Raw genomic sequence first — 21191 nt, 5'->3', positions numbered from 1 at the left:
TGAAATGGTAGCTAAACACTTTAGCTAGCTGTATTTGTGTTTATCAAAATGGCAAAAACATACATGAATATACAAAGCGGATCAATCTCAATGAAATTGCATCCAACGTGCACGAGAACTTCAATTGCAGGTTTTTAGTTAGCTAGATAACTTAATAGCTTTGATGACCAAACGAAATATTGCAGAAGTACGCTAGTCATGCATCATCGAAGGAGGACCAGTCTGGCAACACAGCTGTGCAAAGCTGTGAACGATGGAGAACCAAGGTAATGTGCTGTCATATCTTTACCTAACTAGTTACTACCAAAGAGTATCCATCTGTGCTACGCTAACGTTACTAGCTAGTAGATCCACAGTAACTCCATAATAACTTACAACTATGGCAAGCATGTAGCATTGGAGTCATGAGAAGTGCCAGAGATACTAGGCTACCACAGATCATAATCTTTGCTACTGTCAGAAGGTAACGGTAACTATCTAACTAACGTTACCCATAGTTAACTATTTAGTTATATGTCTGTTTAACTTAACCTTGTTGTCAATAAGGTTTATACCAAGTTTTAACCATTGACATACATGCAATGTAACACCCTCGAATGACAAAACAATAACATTACTATTTTCTGAACATTATTTTAGAACCGTACAGATTCTTCTCGCACAAGGAGCAAATCCCAATCTTGTCGGAAGCAAAGGTGTTGCTGCTGTACATTTGGCAGTTGGAAAAGAGACTGAGAAAAGTATACGCTGCCTAAAATTAATTCTACAACATGGGGCAGACCCCAACATCAGGTAGGCCTAAATTCAACTAAATAGGCTCTACTGTAAAACAATGTTATCAACTGTTTTTCCAATGTGCGTAACGTGTTGCTTGCCATTATGTTGTATAGCTAGACATATTCCGTACATCTTGTGACATGGCTATATAAATCAAATTTTATTGGTCACATACACATATTTAGCAGATGTTATTGCAGGTGTAGCGAAATGCTTGTGAGCTAGAAGCGGAGCTGCCATGTCTGTCGGCGCCATTGCATGCTTATAACATGTCATAAGCATGCATGCAGCAAAGCTTTACATCAAATGTCATTTCCCCCCCTCCCCCCCCCATCCAGGTCTTCGGATGGCTTGACAGCCCTGCACATAGCAGCGTTATGGGGTTGCTGTCAGAATCTCAAACTGCTGTTAAAGAATGGAGGGAACGCTAACTTAAAGGATCAGGTGGGAGAGGGTACCCTTTAGTCTGATTTCACTCAGATTTTTTTTGCACTTGTGTTTAAAATGTAGGCTACAGTAGACATGAGTTACGTTACTGTAAGACTTGTAAGTATTCACAAGAAAGCAGGAGGTTCATATTAACTATGTTCTTCTGTATAGTGTTCTGTAAAACAACTTAAAACAACGCTGTCTCTGTGTCTCTGTCTGTCTGTCTGTCTCTCTCTCTCTCTGTCTGTCTCTCTGTGTCTCTCTCTATCTCTCTGTCTCTCTGTGTCTCTCGCCTACTTTGAGTTGTTCTGGTGTGGTGTTCATTATTACAAGGCAATTCCACAGTAACATAGTGACAGAGAATGTTCACTTTAAAATGTATGTTAAAAAAAATCCTATGATTGCAAAGTTCAACAAACCATACAACTCTATGCAAAATGACTACTTTTACCACTGAACATTTTTGCAAAAACACATATACTTGAAGAACAGCGCAGATGCGAAGTTTGTAACAGAATAACGGTTTGTGCCGTCATTCTGTTAACAAACATTACATAATAAAAAAAAACCGATAATAATCGGAGTCTGTCACTGTGTTACCGTGAAATTGCTCTAACACTAAACACTGGACAAAGATTTTGAAACAATCAGCACTTTTTCCTTCTTCATAAACCCCCCCGTTTACAGTATGGCAAACAGCCTCACCATACTCCTTATGTCGTCTCTCGGCAGGATGGGAACAAACCAGGTGATCTGGCAAAACAACAGGACAACCGCAGATGTGCTCACCTCCTTCAGGAGTACCAGTCTCAGTCGTTGGACACAGAGGAGGAAGATCTGCCTCACTTCCAGTACTGTAAGACATTGTCCAGATGATTTGTGATGCTAATAGTTCATTATACATATACAGTTGCTTGCGAAAGTATTCTCACCCCCTTTGGCATTTTTCCTATTTCGTTGCCTTACAACCTGGAATTAAAATGTTTTTTTTTTGGGGAGGGGGTTGTATCATTTGATTTACACAACATGCCTACCACTTTCAAGATGCAAAATATATTTTATTGTGCAAGAAATAAGACAAAAAAACAGAACTTGAGCGTGCATAACTATGCTGGAAGGTGAACCTCCGTCCCAGTCTCAAATCTCTGGAAGAATGAAACAGGTTTCCCTCAAGAAATTCCCTGTATTTAGCGCCATCCATCATTCCTTCAATTCTGACCAGTTTCCCAGTCCCTGCCAATGGAAAAACATCTCCACAGCATGATGCTGCCACCACCATGCTTCACTGTGGGGATGGTGTTCCCGGGGTGATGAGAGGTGTTGGGTTTGCGCCAGACATAGCGTTTTCCTTGATGGCCAAAAATCTCAAATTTAGTCTCATCTGACCAGAGTACCTTCTTCCATATGTTTGGGGAGTCTCCCACATGCCTTTTGGCGAACACCAAACATGTTTGCTTATTTTGTTCTTTAAGCAATGGCTTTTTTTCTGGCCACTCTTCTGTAATGCCCAGCTCTGTGGAGTGAACGGCTTAAAGTGGTCCTATAGACAGATACTCCAATCTCCGCTGTGGAGCTTTGCAGCTCCTTCAGGGTTATCTTTGGTCTCTTTGTTGCCTCTGATTAATGCCCTCCTTGCCTGGTCCGTGAGTTTTTGTGGACGGCCCTCTCTTGGCAGGTTTGTTGTGGTTCCATATTCTTTCAATGTTTTAATAATGGATTTAATGGTGCTCCGTGGGATGTTCAAAGTTTCGGCAATTTTTTTATAACCCAACCCTGATCTGTACTTTTCCACAACTTTGTCCCTGACCTGTTTGGAGAGCTCCTTGGTCTTCATGGTGCTTGGTGGTGCCCCTTGCTTAGTGGTGTTGCAGACTCTGGGGCCTTTCAGAACAGGTGTATATATACTGAGATCATGTGACACTTAGATTGCAAGCAGGTGGACTTTATTTAACTAATTATGTGACTTCTGAAGTTAATTGGTTGCACCAGATCTTATTTAGGTGCTTCATAGCAAAGTGGGTGAATTCATATGCACGCACCACTTTTCCGTTATTTATTTTTTGAAACAAGTAATTTTTTTTCATTTCACTTCATCAATTTGGACTATTTTGTGTATGTCCATTACATGAAATCCAAATAAAAATCCATTTAAATTACAGGTTTTAATGCAACAAAATAGGAAAAACGCCAAGGGGGATGAATACTTTTGCAAGGCACTGCATCGGCTTCACATTGACACAACTCTGTGATGTGTCACTGTTGGTAAGAGCATGACGCTAGTGACGCCAGGGTCATGTGACGACGTCGGGGTCATGAGTTCAATTCCCTCGGGTCACATAGATGGGGGCGGCAGGTAGCTTAGTGGTTAAGAGCGTTGTGCCAGTAACCGAAAGGTCGTTGGTTCTAATCCCCGAGATAAAAAATATGTCGATGTGCCCTTGAGCAAGGCACTTAACCCTAATTGCTCCTGTAAGTCGCTCTGGATAAGAGCGTCTGCTAAATAACTAAAAATGTTGTTTTTTAAATAGATGTGTTGGATAAAATCGTATGTTATAATAAGAGTCTGATTACTTTGTCCTTTCTATTTTTTGCAGCTGTTTACAATGGCCAAGGTGATGCGTCAAGCTACACTGAATCCGAACACTGCAGTGTTAGCTCTCACAGCCTGTCCTTGCTGAGTGACTTTGGGGAGGGCCCACTGAGTAGCACGCGTCAGACCTCATTCTTTGAACTGTCTGCTATTAGCAACAGGCACAGTTGGAGAGGAGGACCCCATTCAGGGGCATCTGATTATAAATCTAACCCTAACACCAATGAGTGGGACATGGACTCTGACTGGGATCCTCCATCAGTGTTATCTAGCACTCGTATGTCCGTCGCAGGTCCTAGAGCTGCACTGCCTGTACTTCAGGAGGACGTACCACTCACTGACTGCAGTGCGCTACATCCGCCTCAGGATGTAGACCTACATCTCCCTGCAACTGGGAACAGACTCTCTCCTCAGTTGGACCCCCTCCCTCCTTGCTTATCACGACGCGCGAGCCGCAAGAGTGTGAGCTTCAGAGAGGAAGTGGACGAATACTTCCCTGTTTTTAGTTCAGAATCTCTCAGGCAGGAGCCAGGGGGTCAGGGTATTCCCCACTCTAAAGACTGTACCCTCGACTTCTCGGAATACTCTGAGTTCCTGGATCCAGAGCGCATGGCCACCGTCCTAGATTACCAGGGGATCGACGTCACGTCCCCTGAACATGTGTTTGTTTTCTCCAAGGATGATAACAATGAGTGCACTGAGATTGACATGGAAAAAACAGTTGTTGGACACTTCCCATTTGAGGAAGAGAACGGAGAAGTCATTGAGAACCTGGTAGAAGAAGTGAAGGTCCCTGAACGACCGTCGTGTGGCTCTGCTAGCAGCAGCAGCAGTGGAGCTAGTAGGTACAGTAGCTGTGATAGTGACCATTACATTACGACCCTGGAGGCGTCCCCCAGGCGGGTCTCACCCTCTGAAGAGGAGCGTAAAGTGAAAAGTAGAGGTGTCGAAGACGACAAACACACACACAATCCCATGGACACTAACAATGTAGATACTGATGAATTCAGACTGACTGAAACTCCCAACAGCTCAAAGAGGTCAAAACCAGCCATGGAAGAACTACCAGACGTGGTAGATAACCTCACATTGTCCGACAAAATATCTCCAACCAAAGGTCCAGGTTGTGAAGAGATATTTCCAGCTGCTGTCTCAGCGGGTAATGTGGAAGAGTTGTCAACAACACCGACTGAATACACTCCCAGACCTGGTTCTACTCTAGCATTGGAGGAGGACCTGCCTCTGACCCCAAGTCCCTTTGTCACTGGTAGGACGCACTCAAGGCTGAGTCGCTGCTCGGTAAGAAGCAGCAAGACCCCCGAGAGCCTCCTGTCCACCTCCTCGCTGTTTGAGCAGACCTTGCCTACACCGACACGCACACGCCGCCAAAACATCAAGTCGCAAGGCAGCGACAACGTCTTTTACAACACGCCAGGCGGGCGTAGTCGCACCCCTGTCTTTTCTGGAAACAGGACAGGTAGTACTTCTGGGGACTCATTTGTCATCTATGAGAGCCAGGAGACTCAATCTAGCACTCTCGGAGCCGACAGAGGTCAAGGGTCATGTGTCAGTGCCAGCCAAGCGGACACCCTCATCATCACTAAGGATGACAGAGGTCAGGGTTCTTGTGTTAGTGCCAGCCAAGCTGACACCCTCATCTCTAAAACAATGGCAGACACAGTCATCATAACTCCAAGTTTAGCTGACAAATTCTCTCTACTGGATAATGACTCTTTTGAAGATCCTCACATAGAGCTTTTACCCACTTATCCGAGAAAATACGTTATTGAAGGTGGTGAATTTCTAACCGACGATTTGTCCAGCTCCAGTGATGCAGTTACTAAGGAGGGGACAGTTGGTAGCTTTGGGCCAAGAGTGGAAGAATCCTGGACCACAGAGGATGCCGACTCAAGCTCATCGCTGTCAAGTTCCCAGACTCCATCTTCATCCAGCTCCAGTTACTTCTCTCCAAAGAGAGGTCACCACCCCTCTACCCCAGGATGCACTCCGCGCTACAGCATGAGCCGACTCCCCAGCTTTCACAAGCCCCAGCGGCTGGCCAGCCTCTCCTACACCCCCAGCGGACGTCCTCTAGTCCCGGACCTGGAGGAACCGGTGGAGTACCTCTACACGGACACGGAGCAGGGTCACGAACTGATCGAGACCCACGTCCCACCTGCGGCCAACACCTCACTCAGCTCCAGCATGAGCACGTCCAGCAGCGAGGAGACGGTGCTGTACGACTGGCGCTCCCTGCAGGGCGGCAGAGGCACGGTGGCCAAAGGGAAGGAGAACCAGGAGCCCGTGGTGGCTCAGGAGTGGTCAGAGACCAAAGGGCTGACGGACAAGGAGCTGAGACGCAGGCTTGTGGAGATGGGAGAGAGTCCGGGACCCATAAGCAGCCGCACCCGGCCAGTGTACATGCAGAGGCTGAGGCGGCTGTTGCTGGAGCCGGCCACTCAACAACAACAACTGCCGGACCAGCCCCAAGGTAATGTTCCCTTTCATCTGTGTTAACTCTCAATCAAATTTCATGATGATGTCATTAAGGTTAGATCAGACATGTAATGAGGGGTAAACACTGTTGATTATGTGATTATGTAAATAACATTTTATTCGTCATGTAATGGACATACACAAAATAGTCCAAATTGGTGAAGTGAAATGAAAAAAATAACTTATTTCAAAAATTCTAAAAAATAAATAATGGAAAAGTGGTGCGTGCATATGTATTCACACCCTTTGCTATGAAGCCCCTAAATAAGATCTGGTGACACCAATTACCTTCAGAAGTCACATAATTAGTTAGATTGCACACAGGTGGACTTTATTTAAGTGTCACATGATCTCAGTATATAAACACCTGTTCTGAAATGCCCCAGAGTCTGCAACACCACTAAGCAAAGGGCACTACCAAGCAAGCGGCACCATGAAGACCAAGGAGCTCTCCAAACAGGTCAGGGACAAAGTTGTGGAGAAGTACAGATCAGGGTTGGGTTCTAAAAAAATATCTGAAACTTTGAACATCCCACGGAGCACCATTACATCCATTATTTAAAAAATTGAAAGAATATGGCACCACAACAAACCTGCCAAGAGAGGGCTACCCACCAAAACTCACGGACCAGGCAAGGAGGGCATTAATCAGAGGCAACAAAGAGACCAAAGATAACCCTGAAGGAGCTGCAAAGCTCCACAGCGGAGATTGGAGTATCTGTCCATAAGACCACTTTAAGCTGTACACTCTACAGAGCTGGGCTTTATGGAAGAGTGGCCAGAAAAAAGCCATTGCTTAAAGACAATAATAAGCAAACACGCTTGGTGTTCGCCAAAAGGCATGTGGGAGACTCGCCAAACATATGGAAGAAGGTACTCTGGTCAGATGAGACCTAAATTTGAGATTTTTGTCCATCAAGGAAAACGCTATGTCTGGCGCAAACCCAACACCTCTCATCACCCCGAGAACACCATCCCCACAGTGAAGCATGGTGGTGGCAGCATCATGCTGTGGGGATGTTTTTCCATCGGCAGGGACTGGGAAACTGGTCAGAATTGAAGGAATGATGGATGGCACTAAATACAGGGAAATTCTTGAGGGAAACCTGTTTCAGTCTTCCAGAGATTTGAGACTGGGATGGAGGTTCACCTTCCAGCAGGACAATGACCCTAAGCATACTGCTAAAGCAACACTCGAGTGGTTTAAGGGGAAACGTTTAAATGTCTTGGAATGGCCTAGTCAAAGCCCAGACCTCAATCCAATTGAGAATCTGTGGTAGCACTTAAAGATTGCTGTACACCAGCGGAACCCATCCAACTTGAAGGAGCTGGAACAGTTTTGCCTTGAAGAATGGGCAAAAATCCCAGTGGCTAGATGTGCCAAGCTTATAGAGACATACCCCAAGAGACTTGCAGCTGTAATTGCTGCAAAAGGTGGCTCTACAAAGTATTGACTTTGGGGGGGTGAATAGTTATGCACACAAGTTTTTTTTTCACAATAAAAAAATATTTTGCATCTTCAAAGTGGTAGGCATGTTGTGTAAATCAAATGATACAAACACCCCAAAAATCCATTTTAATTCCAGGTTGCAAGTCAACAAAATAGGAAAAATGCCAAGGGGGGTGAATAATTTCGCAAGCCACTGTAACTCATGAAATCTGTCATTTAATTTTGACGTTTCTGTTGAGGAGATCTTAGTCGCGCAATCTTACACCTAAGATGTTTGGTTCAGCATTTCTCAAGTGACATTTTTTTTCATGAACAATTCCTTTTTCGTTGAATGACAACAAACTTAATTGAAGAATCCCTACTGTTGACCAAACGCAAACAAACGCTTGTGTGGACGAACCACCGAAAAAACCCTTGCTGAAGACCAAAACATCACAAAATGTCATCATAATATATGCACAAACTGTTCCGAACTGTTTCGGAAAGCATGAGGACGCCTTAAACAGTGAAATGCTTACGGGCTCTTCCCAACACGGAGAGAAAATTGAGAAATAATAGAAAAGTAATAATAAATACACAATGAGTAACGATAAATTGGGGATATACACAAGGTATTAGTACCAGTACCGATGTAATTGAGGTAGATGCACTATATATACAAAAGTATGTGGACACCCCTTCAAATTAGTGGATTCTGCTATTTCAGCCACACCCGTTGCTGACAGGTGTATAAAATCGAGAACACAGCCATGTAATCTCCATAGACAAACATTGGCCTTACTGAAGAGCTCAGTGACTTTCAACATGGCACCGTCATTGGATGCCACATTTCCAACAAGTCAGTTGGTCAAATTTCTGCCCTGCTAGAGCTGCCCCGGTCAACTGTAAGTGCTGCTATTGTGAAGTGGAAACATTTAGGAGGAGGAATGGCTCAGCCGCGAAGTGGTAGGCCACACAAGCTCACAGAACGGGACCACTGAGTCCTGAAGCGCGTAGTGCGTAAAAATCACCTGTATTCAGTTGCAACACTCACTACCAAGTTCCAAACTGCCTCTGGAAGCAATGTCAGCACAATAACTGTTTGTCGGGAGCTTCATGAAATGGGTTTCCATGGCCGTGCAGCCGCACACAAGCCTAAAAACACCATGCGCAATGACAAGCGTCGGCTGGAGTAGTATAAAGCTCACCGCCATTGGACTCTGGAGCAGTGGAAACGCGTTCTCTGGAGTGATGAATCACACTTTACCATCTGGCAGTCCAACGGACGAATCTGGGTTTGGCAGATGCCAGGAGAACGCTACCTGCCCAAATGCATAGTGCCAACTGTAAAGTTTGGTGGAGGAGGAATAATGGTCTGGGGCTGTTTTTCATGGTTCGGGCTAGGCCCCTTAGTTCCAGTGAAGGGAAATCTTAACGCTACAGCATACAATGACATTCTAGACGATTCTGTGCTTCCAACTTTGTGGCAACAGTTTGGGGAAGGCCCTTTCCTGTTTTAGCATGACAATGCCCCTGTGCACAAAGAGAGGTCCATACAGAAATGGTTTGTTGAGATCGGTGTGGAAGAACTTGACTGGCCTGCACAGAGCTCTGACCTCAACCCCATTTGAACACCTTTGAGATGAATTGGAACACCGACTGCAAGCCAGGCCTAATCGCCCCAAAATCAGTGCCCGACCTCACTAATGCTCTTGTGGCTGAATGGAAGTAAGTCCCCCGCAGCAATGTTCCAACATCTAGTGGAAAGCCTTCCCAGAAGAGTGGAGGCTGTTATAGCAGCAAAGGGGGGACCAACTCCATATTAATGCCCATGATTTTGGAATGAGATGTTCGACGAGCAGGTGTCCACATACTTATGGTAATGTAGTTTATGTACATATAGGTAGGGATAAAGTGACTAGGCAATGGGATAGATAATAAACGGTAACAGCAGCTTATGTGCTGAGTCAAAAAAGTTAGTGGGTCAATGCAGATAGTCCAGGTAGCTATATTAACTATTTAGCAGTCGTATGGATTGGGGGTAGAAGCTGTTAAGGGTTCCAGACTTGGTGCAAGTTAGTTATTAGCGTAAAGTGGTTGGTTACTTCAGTGTTTACCCACCTTCTGATTTTTCACCACTACATACCTGGGTTAGTTACCTTTTTTAAAGATTATCCAATTAACTATTACTACTTATGAAAATGCTACTCTTTCCTGCTGTGGTGACTGACTGAGCTATGTATGTTTAGGTCCTGCACAGGGACACAGTCCAGAGCTGTGTGTGGCCCTGCGGACGTTGGTGCTGCCCAACTGCCAGGCCGACGAGCTGGCACTGTGCCAGCAGTTTGACCAACCAGACCAAAACAGGAAGTGGCGGGAAGGTGTCATCAAGTCCAGCTTCAACTACCTGCTACTGGACCCCAGGTCAGTTGTAATCGTTTGGCTTTTCCATCACTCTTTCCTTGATTCCTTGCATCCACTCACCTTAAAGCCGGCGGGGAGAGGTTCACCTTGGACCTTCTCCTCCAATACGGTTGAGGAGATGGGGTGCAATTAATTTTAGACAATGTCACTTCCTTTTCCTACATCAGAGTAACCAAGAACCTACCGTATCGGAGTCATTCCATGAGCCCTTTGGAGTGTTTTCAGACCTTCATCAGCGCTATATTCTACGTGGGCAAGGGCAAGCGCTCCCGACCCTACAGTCATCTGTACGAGGCTCTGGAGTACCACAGAGGAGATAAGACTTCTAAGGTTGGAGTCACTGTCTTTAACTGTTTGACAGACAAATAACCCAATCCCACTGCACCAATACTGTCCGGTACAATACAACCAACCGACAGGAGGAACTACAAAGACCTACAGTTGAAGTCGGAAGTTTACACACACCTTAGCCAAATACGTTTAAACTCAGTTTTTCACAATTCCTTACATTTAATCCTAGTAAAAATTCCCTGTCTTAGGTCAGTTAGGATCACCACTTATTTTATGAATGTGAAATGTCAGAATAATAGTAGAGAGAATTATTTATTTCAGCTTTTATTTCTTTAATCACATTCCCAGTGGGTCAGAAGTTTACAGACACTCAATTAGTATTTGGTAGCATTGCCTTTAAATTGTTTGACTTGGGTCAAACGTTTCGGGTAACCTTCCACAAGCTTCCCACAATAAGTTGGGTGAATTTTGGCCCATTCCTCCTGACAGAGCTTGTGTAACTGAATCAGGTTTGTAGGCCTCCTTGCTCGCACACGCTTTTTCAGTTCTGCCCACAGATTTTTTATAGGATTGAGGTCAGGGCTTTGTGATGGCCACTCCAATACCTTGACTTTGTTGTCCTTAAGCCATTTTGCCACAACTTTGGAAGTATGCTTGGGGTCATTGTCCATTTGGAAGACCCATTTGCGACCAAGCTTGATCTTCCTGACTGATCTCTTGAGATGTTGCTTCAATATATCCACATAATTTTCCTTCCTCATGATGCCAACTATTTTGTGAAGTGTACCAGTCCCACCTGCAGCAAAGCACCCCCACAGCATGATGCTGCCACTCCCGTGCTTCACGGTTGGGATGGTGTTCTTTGGCTTGCAAGCGTCACCCTTTTTCCACCAAACATAACGATGGTCATTATGGCCAAACAGTTCTATTTTTGTTTAATCAGACCAGAGGACATTTCTCCAAAAAGTACGATCTTTGTCCCCATGTGCAGTTGCAAACCATAGTCTGGCTTTTTTATGGCGGTTTTGGAGCAGTGGCTTCTTCCATGCTGAGCGGCCTTTCAGGTTATGTCGATATAGGACTTGTTTTACTGTGGATATAGATACTTTGTACCTGTTTCCTCCAGCATCTTCACAAGGTCCTTTGCTGTTGTTCTGGGATTGATTTGCACTTATCGCACCAAAGTACGTTAATCTCTAGGAGACAGAACATGTCTCCTTCCTGAGCGGTATGACGGCTGCATGGTCCCGTGGTGTTTATACTTGCATACTATTGTTTGTACAGATGAACGTGGTACCTTCAGGTGTTTGGAAATTGCTCCCAAGGATGAACCAGACTTGTGGAGGTCTACAATTTTTTTTTATGAGGTCTTGGCTGATTTTCTTTTGATTTTCACATAATGTCAAGCAAAGAGGCACTGAGTTTGAAGGTATGCCTTGAAATACATCCACAGGTACACCTCCAATTGACTCAAATTATGTCAATTAGCCTATCAGAAGCTTCTAAAGCCAATTTCCCAAGCTGTTTAAAGGCACAGTCAATTTAGTGTATGTAAACTTCTGACCCACTGGAATTGTGATACAGTGAAATAATCTGTCTGTAAACAATTGTTGGAAAAATTACTTGTGTCATGCACAAAGTAGATGTCCTAACCGACTTGCCAAAACTATATAAATTTGTGGAGTGGTTGAAAAACTAGTTTTAATGACTCCAACCTAAGTGTATGTAAACTTCTGACTTCAACTGTATAACAAGAGAAAAACAACAATGTCTACGAAAGTTCTAATGTAATGGTCATGTGTAACGTCATGTGAAAATAGGGTGTGGTCCACCTCATACATTAATGTCCATGTATTTCCTTCTATTTTGGGACAGAAACTGTGCTCCAAGGTGCAGCACATCCTCCAGGTGTGGAAGGCCGAGCAGGGGGTGATCTCTCTGCACTGCTTCCAGAACGTCATCCCTGTGGAGGCGTACACACGCGAGGCCTGCATGGTGGACGCCATTGGTGAGCGGCCATTCTTTATTTGGGGTCCATCTCAGTAGTCTGAAGTAGCTTTCTCTCCTTGTCTCCTGTCCTTCATTTTGACTCATCTGAAAATACAAACAAGTCGATATTGAGGATGCCTTTCGGTAATTTCCTTTCACTTGTGTAGTTCGTAACGGTCAGTGAAGAAAGGGAGACGAGGACAGGAAACCGCCTTATGGACAGGAAACCGCCTGGTTGTACTGTTTTTAAGATGGATGTCTTGAGATTTTATCTGCATGCTTTTGATTCTTACCTGAACTACATGGCAATTGAAGTGTTTAGGTCAATTTTGTTTTCTCATTTATTTATAATTTTGAGTGTCATTTAAAGGTTTTTTAATCCTACAAATTGTATAAAAAAAAAAAAAAAGAAAACTCACCTATATACGAAACAAAATAAGGTAAACAGTTTTTAACAAAATAAATCTTCCCATTGCAGGGTTGAAGATGCTGACCAACCTGAAGAGAGGCGACTACTACGGGGTGGTGTCCACATGGCAGGTGAAGAGGAAGAGGGAGCTGGGAGTGCACCTGCTCTACCGAGCCATGCAGATATTCCTGGCTGAGGGAGAGAGGCAGCTCAGACCTCCTGATATCAGGGCGGGACAGTAGTGACCCCCAGAGGGTAGAGTTGGGTACTGCACCAACAGAAAATGAAAGTGTGTTTTTCAGACAAAACTTGGGCTTAAAGGTCCAATGTAGCCGTTTTTATCTCAGTATCAAACCATTTCTGGGTAACAATTAAGTACCTTGCTGTGATTGTTTTCGATTAAAATTGTCGAAAAATCGCTTCCTAGCAAAGAGCAATTTCTCAAGCAAGAATTTCGATAGGACTGTCTAGGAGTGGTCTGAGGGGGAGAGGACACTGAACTAACTGTGGGCATAGCCGTTTGGAACTCATTTACTGCCTGGTGATGTCACCATGGAAGACCCAAAGTTCCATCCCTTCCAACACAGGCTGAAATTTCAGGCGGTCTTTTCAAACAGCTCTTACACTAAAACGGCGTTATCATAATTTTCACAATATTATTTCAACCTCAGTGTGGGAATTTAATAAAACACAGGAAAACCACATTTTTTTGACTCTACTGGGACTTTTAAAGTGTCAATGTTTTACTTACTAATATAGAAGAGATTGGCTTGTGGGAACACGGGACCAAGATATAGTTTATTTTTCTATACATTCCTATACATTTTTTTGTGGCCATGTCATACCTAGGCTCTTCAACCAGATTCATCTTGGAGCTCTAATGCTTCTCATGTCACCTTTGTCAGTTCTCCCGTTCCATCTCCTCGTCTCCTCCTCAACCGCATTGGAAGAGAAGGTCCAAGGTACTTCCTGTCGGACCTTCTTCTCCAATATGTTTTTTAGAAGGAGCCCGAAGAGAGATGTGAGGAATCGAGGAAAGTTGAGTTGAGAAAGAGCCAGAATTAGTCATTGGAAAAAAAAAAGACTGATATGAAAAGCTTGCCCACTTACCTTAGCATCAGTTAAATATGTACGTCCATTAAATATTATGCAAATACATTTGTATTTCTTTAGCAGGAAATCGTTAGGCTTGCATTGTTAGTAGTATGATAATTTTGTATGTATTTGTAGATAATGTCTACCGACAGAATGAAAGCACTACATAGGAAAGAAACTATTTTGTTGTTTTAAAAAAAAGAATCTTGTCAAAACCAATGTATGTCAAAACCAATGTATGTCTATGGTCAAAACACTGGGTGGAAGCAAAAACACATTTTGAGGATTGAAGTGTTGCAGCTTCTGTTTTGTCTAGTAGTATATTCATTATTTGTTTGGTGATTCATTCAGCAAGATTTCATGTTTTGTTATTTACCTTGGTCAAATCAATTACAGATAAACTCGATTTAACTATTTCCCTTTAACAAGTGATATGATAAATGCATAGTTAAAATGAAGTTTCCAAACAAATGTCAATATCAGTAGCTATATCGCCATTCTGATTGTGCTATGTCAAACTACCGAAAAGTTTACGTGTTCAAATCATCTCATCCACAGAATCTTTCAACTGTCTAGACGATTTCATCAATGTAGCATGCTTTTTCTTTATCGTTTGTAAGGATGTCCTTATAAAAGAAAATACCGAAGTAATTGACTGTTTGTCATCTTTAATTTCAGTTTACCGTGACGGTTCAATATAACAGCATTGGCCTGAAGAATAGGCTGTAAAGGTGTGCTTGCGTTGCAGCATAATTTGAACAATGGGAGAACGCCAATTGCATTTCCTATGATTCCTCGTGTTCTCTCTCCTAGCTGCCTCCTCAAAACCCATTGGATGAGAAGTTCTGAGGGGCGGGACCTCTGACCTTCTCATCCAATGGGTTTTGAGAAGGAGGCAAGGAGAGAGAACATGAGGAATCAAGGAAATGCTGTAGAGATTCTCCAACAGTCTTGTTAAGCGATGAGGAACACGCTAGCCTTGCTGTACGAGTCTCTTTAACCAGCTAGAGTTTGATTTCAATGGGAGTCAGGTTATTGGACCTGAAGAACCATGTAATGACTAGACATACAGATGCACTGTACTTTATATCGATACATTTATTGTAATTATTTAAAACACAAAACTATTATAATATAGCAGTGAACATCAAATGGGTACACACATTTACCATACTGTATTCAGTGGTCTGAATGTCCTGCTCTGATGGTGATTGTATCAGAGTTAATAATAACAATAATAATATGCCATTTAGCAGACGCTTTTATCCAAAGCGACTTACGGTGACGTGTGCATACATTATTATTTATTTTTTAACGTATGGGTGGTCCCGGGGATCGAACCCACTACCCTGGCATTACAAGCGCCATGCTCTACCAATTGTGCTACAGAGGACCACTAGAGTTCCCTCTAGTGGTATTTTGATGGCTGTATCAGAGTTCCCTCTAGTGGTATTTTGATGGTGATTGTATCAGAGTTCCCTCTAGTGGTATTTTAGTAGAACACCACTTAGACGATCGTTCTCATGGTGTTATCAACCCTTTTCCATACTCCAACCCTCAGATTCTGTAGAGCCAATATCTTGGGGGCTCTTATATCTGGGCATGTATAAACCAGGGTTGGGGTCAATTCCAATTGAAGTAAACTGACATTCCAATTCAATAATTGAAAAATAAAAAGGGCATCTATTTTCAATAACTTGTCAATAAACTGAAACGTGGAAGATATTTATTTTCAAAAGTTCAATTTTTAAATCATGAATTCAAATAATTTCCTGAATTGACTGCCTTCAATTCGAATTGACCCCAACCCTGGTATTCACAAAGTGTATCAGAGTAGGACTGCTGATCTAAGATAAATAAATAAATAGGTCATTTAGCAGACGCTCTTATCCAGAGCGACTTACAGGAGCAATTAGGGTTAAGTGCCTTGCTCAAGGGCACATCGACAGGTTTTTCACCTAGTCGGCTCGGGGATTAGAACCAGCGACCTTTCGGTTACTGGCACAACGCTCTTAACCACTAAGCCACAAGGCCCCACACTAATTTATCATGATTTGAAAAGGCAAAACTGATCCTAGATCAGCACTCCTACTCTGAGATACTTTGTGAACACAGGCCCAGGAATGATTTTGGCATCTGGATGATCATTCTCAGGCTTTATGAACATTAAAAAGGGACTATATGTCAAATGACTCTGAAAAACAAACATGGTTGCTCAGCATAGTTCTTATCAAGCATCTAATCCTCCATCTACTCCATCTAATCTTCCATCTACTCCATCTAATCTTCCATCTACTCCATCTAATCTTCCATCTACTCTATATAATCCTCCATCTAATCCTCCATCTAATCCTCCATCTAATCTTCCATCTACTCCATCTAATCCTCCATCTACTCCCATCTAATCCTCCATCTAATCTTCCATGTACTCCATCTAATCCTCCATCTACTCCATCTAATCTTCCATCTACTCCATCTAATCTTCCATCTACTCCATCTAATCTTCCATCTAATCTTCCATCTACTCCATCTAATCCTCCATCTACTCCATCTAATCTTCCATCTACTCCATCTAATCCTCCATCTAATCTTCCATCTACTCCATCTAATCCTCCATATAATCTTCCATCTACTCCATCTAATCCTCCATCTAATCTTCCATCTACTCCATCTAATCCTCCATCTTATCTTCCATCTACTCCATCTAATCCTCCATCTAATCTTCCATCTACTCCATCTAATCCTCCATCTAATCTTCCATCTACTCCATCTAATCCTCCATCTCATCCTCCATCTAATCTTCCATCTACTCCATCTAATCTTCCATCTACTTCATCTAATCTTCCATCTACTCCATCTAATCCTCCATCTAATCTTCCATCTACTCCATCTAATCCTCCATCTAATCTTCCATCTACTCCATCTAATCCTCCATCTAATCTTCCATCTACTCCATCTAATCCTCCATCTAATCCTCCATCTAATCTTCCATCTACTCCATCTAATCTTCCATCTACTCCATCTAATCTTCCATCTACTCCGTCTAATCCTCCATCTAATCCTCCATCTACTCCATCTAATCCTCCTTCTAATCCTCCATCTACTCCATCTAATCCTCCATATAATCTTCAATCTACTCCATCTAATCCTCCATCTAGTCTTCCATCTACTCCATTTAATCCTCCGTCTAATCCTCCATCTAATCCTCCATCTAATCTTCCATTTACCCAATCTAGTCCTCCATCTAATCTTCCATCTACTCCTCCATCTAATCTTCCATCTACTCCATCTAATCTTCCATCTACTCCTCCATCTAATCTTCCATCTCCTCCATCTAATCCTTCATCTAATCCTCCATCTAATCCATCTAATCATCCATATACTCCTTCTTATCCTCCATCTACTCCATCTAATCCTCCATCTAATCTTCCATATACTCCATCTAATCTTCCATCTACTCCATCTAATCCTCCATCTAATCCTCCATCTACTCCATCTAATCATCCATATACTCCTTCTTATCCTCCATCTACTCCATCTAATCCTCCATCTAATCTTCCATCTACTCCATCTAATACCCCATCTAATCTTCCAGCTAATCCTCCTTCTAATCTTCCATCTACTCCATCTAATCCTCCATCTAATCCTCCATTTACTCCATCTAATCCTCAATTTAATCCTCCGTCTAATCCTCCATCTAATCCTCCATCTACTCCATCTAATCCTCCTTCTAATCCTCCATCTACTCCATGAAATCCTCCATCTAATCTTCCATCTACTCCATCTAATCTTCCATCTACTCCATCTAATCCTCCATCTAATCTTCCATTTACCCCATCTAGTCCTCCATCTAATCTTCCATCTACTCCTCCATCTAATCATCTATCTACTCCATCTAATCTTCCATCTACTCCTCCATCTAATCTTCCATCTACTCCATCTAATCCTCCATCTAATCCTCCATCTACTCCATCTAATCATCCATATACTCCTTCTTATCCTCCATCTACTCCATCTAATCCTCCATCTAATCTTCCATCTACTCCATCTAATCTTCCATCTACTCCATCTATTCCTCCATCTAATCCTCTATCTACTCCATCTAATCATCCATATACTCCTTCTTATCCTCCATCTACTCCATCTTATCCTCCATCTAATCTTCCATCTACTCCATCTAATCTTCCATCTACTCCTCCATCTAATCTTACATCTACTCCATCTAATCCTCCATCTAATCCTCCATCTACTCCATCTAATCATCCATATACTCCTTCTTATCCTCCATCTACTCCATCTAATCTTCCATCTACTCCATCTAATCTTCCATCTACTCCATCTAATCCTCCATCTAATCCTCCATCTACTCCATCTAATCTTCCATATACTCCTTCTTATCCTCCATCTACTCCATCTAATCCTCCATCTAATCTTCAATCTACTCCATCTAATCTTCCATCTACTCCCTCTAATCCTCCATCTAATCTTCCAGCTAATCCTCCATCTAATCTTCCATCTACTCCATCTAATCCTCCATCTAATCCTCCATCTAATCCTCCATTTAATCCTCCGTCTAATCCTCCATCTAATCCTCCATCTACTCCATCTAATCCTCCTTCTAATCCTCCATCTACTCCATCTAATCCTCCATCTAATCTTCCATCTACTCCATCTAATCCTCCATCTAATCTTCCATCTACTCCATTTAATCCTCCGTCTAATCCTCCATCTAATCCTCCATTTAATCTTCAATTTACCCCATCTAGTCCTCCATCTAATCTTCCATCTACTCCTCCATCTAATCTTCCATCTACTCCATCTAATCCTCCATCTAATCCCCCATCTACTCCATCTAATCCTCCATCTAATCTTCCATCTACTCCATTTAATCCTCCGTCTAATCCTCCATCTAATCCTCCATTTAATCTTCAATTTACCCCATCTAGTCCTCCATCTAATCTTCCATCTACTCCTCCATCTAATCATCTATCTACTCCATCTAATCTTCCATCTACTCCTCCATCTAATCTTCCATCTACTCCATCTAATCCTCCATCTAATCCTCCATCTACTCCATCTAATCATCCATATACTCCTTCTTATCCTCCATCTACTCCATCTAATCCTCCATCTAATCTTCCATCTACTCCATCTAATCTTCCATCTACTCCATCTATTCCTCCATCTAATCCTCCATCTACTCCATCTAATCATCCATATACTCCTTCTTATCCTCCATCTACTCCATCTTATCCTCCATCTAATCTTCCATCTACTCCATCTAATCTTCCATCTACTCCTCCATCTAATCTTACATCTACTCCATCTAATCCTCCATCTAATCCTCCATCTACTCCATCTAATCATCCATATACTCCTTCTTATCCTCCATCTACTCCATCTAATCTTCCATCTACTCCATCTAATCTTCCATCTACTCCATCTAATCCTCCATCTAATCCTCCATCTACTCCATCTAATCTTCCATATACTCCTTCTTATCCTCCATCTACTCCATCTAATCCTCCATCTAATCTTCAATCTACTCCATCTAATCTTCCATCTACTCCCTCTAATCCTCCATCTAATCTTCCATCTAATCCTCCATCTAATGTTCCATCTACTCCATCTAATCTTCCATCTACTCCATCTAATCCTCCATCTAATCATCCATCTACTCCATCTAATCATCCATATACTCCTTCTTATCCTCCATCTACTCCATCTAATCCTCCATCTAATCTTCCATCTACTCCATCTAATCTTCCATCTACTCCATCTAATCCTCCATCTAATCCTCCATCTACTCCATCTAATCCTCCATTTAATCCTCCGTCTAATCCTCCATCTAATCCTCCATCTACTCCATCTAATCATCCTTCTAATCCTCCATCTACTCCATCTAATCTTCCATCTACTCCATCTAATCCTCCATCTAATCTTCCATCTACTCCATTTAATCCTCCGTCTAATCCTCCATCTAATCCTCCATCTAATCTTCCATTTACCCCATCTAGTCCTCCATCTAATCTTCCATCTACTCCTCCATCTAATCCTCCATCTACTCCATCTAATCCTCCATCTAATCATCCATCTACTCCATCTAATCTTCCATCTACTCCTCCATCTAATCTTCCATCTACTCCATCTAATCCTCCATCTAATCCTCCATTTACTCCTACTAATCATCCATATACTCCTTATCCTCAATCTACTCCATCTAATCCTCCATCTAATATTCCATCTACTCCATCTAATCTTCCATCTACTCCATCTAATCCTACATCTACTCCATCTAATCATCCATATACTCCTTATCCTCAATCTACTCCATCTAATCCTCCATCTAATATTCCATCTACTCCATCTAATATTCCATCTACTCCATCTAATCCTCCATCTAATCTTCCATCTACTCCATTTAATCCTCCGTCTAATCCTCCATCTAATCCTCCATTTAATCTTCAATTTACCCCATCTAGTCCTCCATCTAATCTTCCATCTACTCCTCCATCTAATCTTCCATCTACTCCATCTAATCCTCCATCTAATCCTCCATCTACTCCATCTAATCATCCATATACTCCTTCTTATCCTCCATCTACTCCATCTAATCCTCCATCTAATCTTCCATCTACTCCATCTAATCTTCCATCTACTCCATCTAATCCTCCATCTAATCATCCATATACTCCTTCTTATCCTCCATCTACTCCATCTAATCCTCCATCTAATCTTCCATCTACTCCATCTAATCTTCCATCTACTCCATCTAATCCTCCATCTAATCTTCCATCTAATCTTCCATCTAATCCTCCATCTAATCTTCCATCTACTCCATCTAATCCTCCATCTAATCCTCCATCTACTCCATCTAATCCTCCATTTAATCCTCCTTCTAATCCTCCATCTAATCCTCCATCTACTCCATCTAATCCTCCTTCTAATCCTCCATCTACTCCATCTAATCCTCCATCTACTCCATCTAATCATCCATATACTCCTTCTTATCCTCCATCTACTCCATCTAATCCTCCATCTAATCTTCCATCTACTCCATCTAATCTTCCATCTACTCCATCTAATCCTCCATCTAATCATCCATCTAATCATCCATATACTCCTTCTTATACTCCATCTACTCCATCTAATCATCCATCTAATCTTCCATCTACTCCATCTAATCTTCCATCTACTCCATCTAATCCTACATCTAATCTTCCAGCTAATCCTCCATCTAATCTTCCATCTACTCCATCTAA

The 21191-nt window shown here is 42.4% G+C and overlaps 1 protein-coding gene across 1 annotated transcript; it reads left to right on the top strand.

Moving 5' to 3' along the window:
* LOC311137786 (uncharacterized protein) lies at positions 1-14578 on the top strand. The gene is made up of 9 exons (XM_084172372.1): positions 1-266; positions 640-792; positions 1116-1221; positions 1939-2062; positions 3801-6287; positions 9971-10145; positions 10313-10475; positions 12312-12444; positions 12904-14578. The coding sequence occupies exons 1-9, from the start codon at positions 199-201 to the stop codon at positions 13074-13076; spliced, it is 3582 nt and encodes a 1193-aa protein (XP_084028498.1). The 5' UTR covers positions 1-198; the 3' UTR covers positions 13077-14578.
* Positions 14579-21191: the final 6613 nt, after the last annotated feature.

This window comes from Coregonus lavaretus (assembly GCF_964263955.1).
Source record: "Coregonus lavaretus genome assembly, chromosome: 11".
In the NCBI taxonomy this organism is placed as follows: Eukaryota; Metazoa; Chordata; class Actinopteri; order Salmoniformes; family Salmonidae; genus Coregonus; species Coregonus lavaretus.
Note: the sequence above shows the minus strand (reverse complement) of the source record. Positions and strands in the feature narration are given on the sequence as shown.

What these genes read in the sequence shown, in the direction of transcription:
- LOC311137786 (XM_084172372.1), top strand. Translation starts at nt 199, where the DNA reads ATGCATCATCGAAGGAGGACCAGTCTGGCAACACAGCTGTGCAAAGCT. An exon ending in GGGGCAGACCCCAACATCAG is followed by an intron (nt 793 to 1,115) that starts GTAGGCCTAAAT and finishes CCCCCCATCCAG; the next exon opens with GTCTTCGGATGGCTTGACAG. An exon ending in ACTGCCGGACCAGCCCCAAG is followed by an intron (nt 6,288 to 9,970) that starts GTAATGTTCCCT and finishes ATGTATGTTTAG; the next exon opens with GTCCTGCACAGGGACACAGT.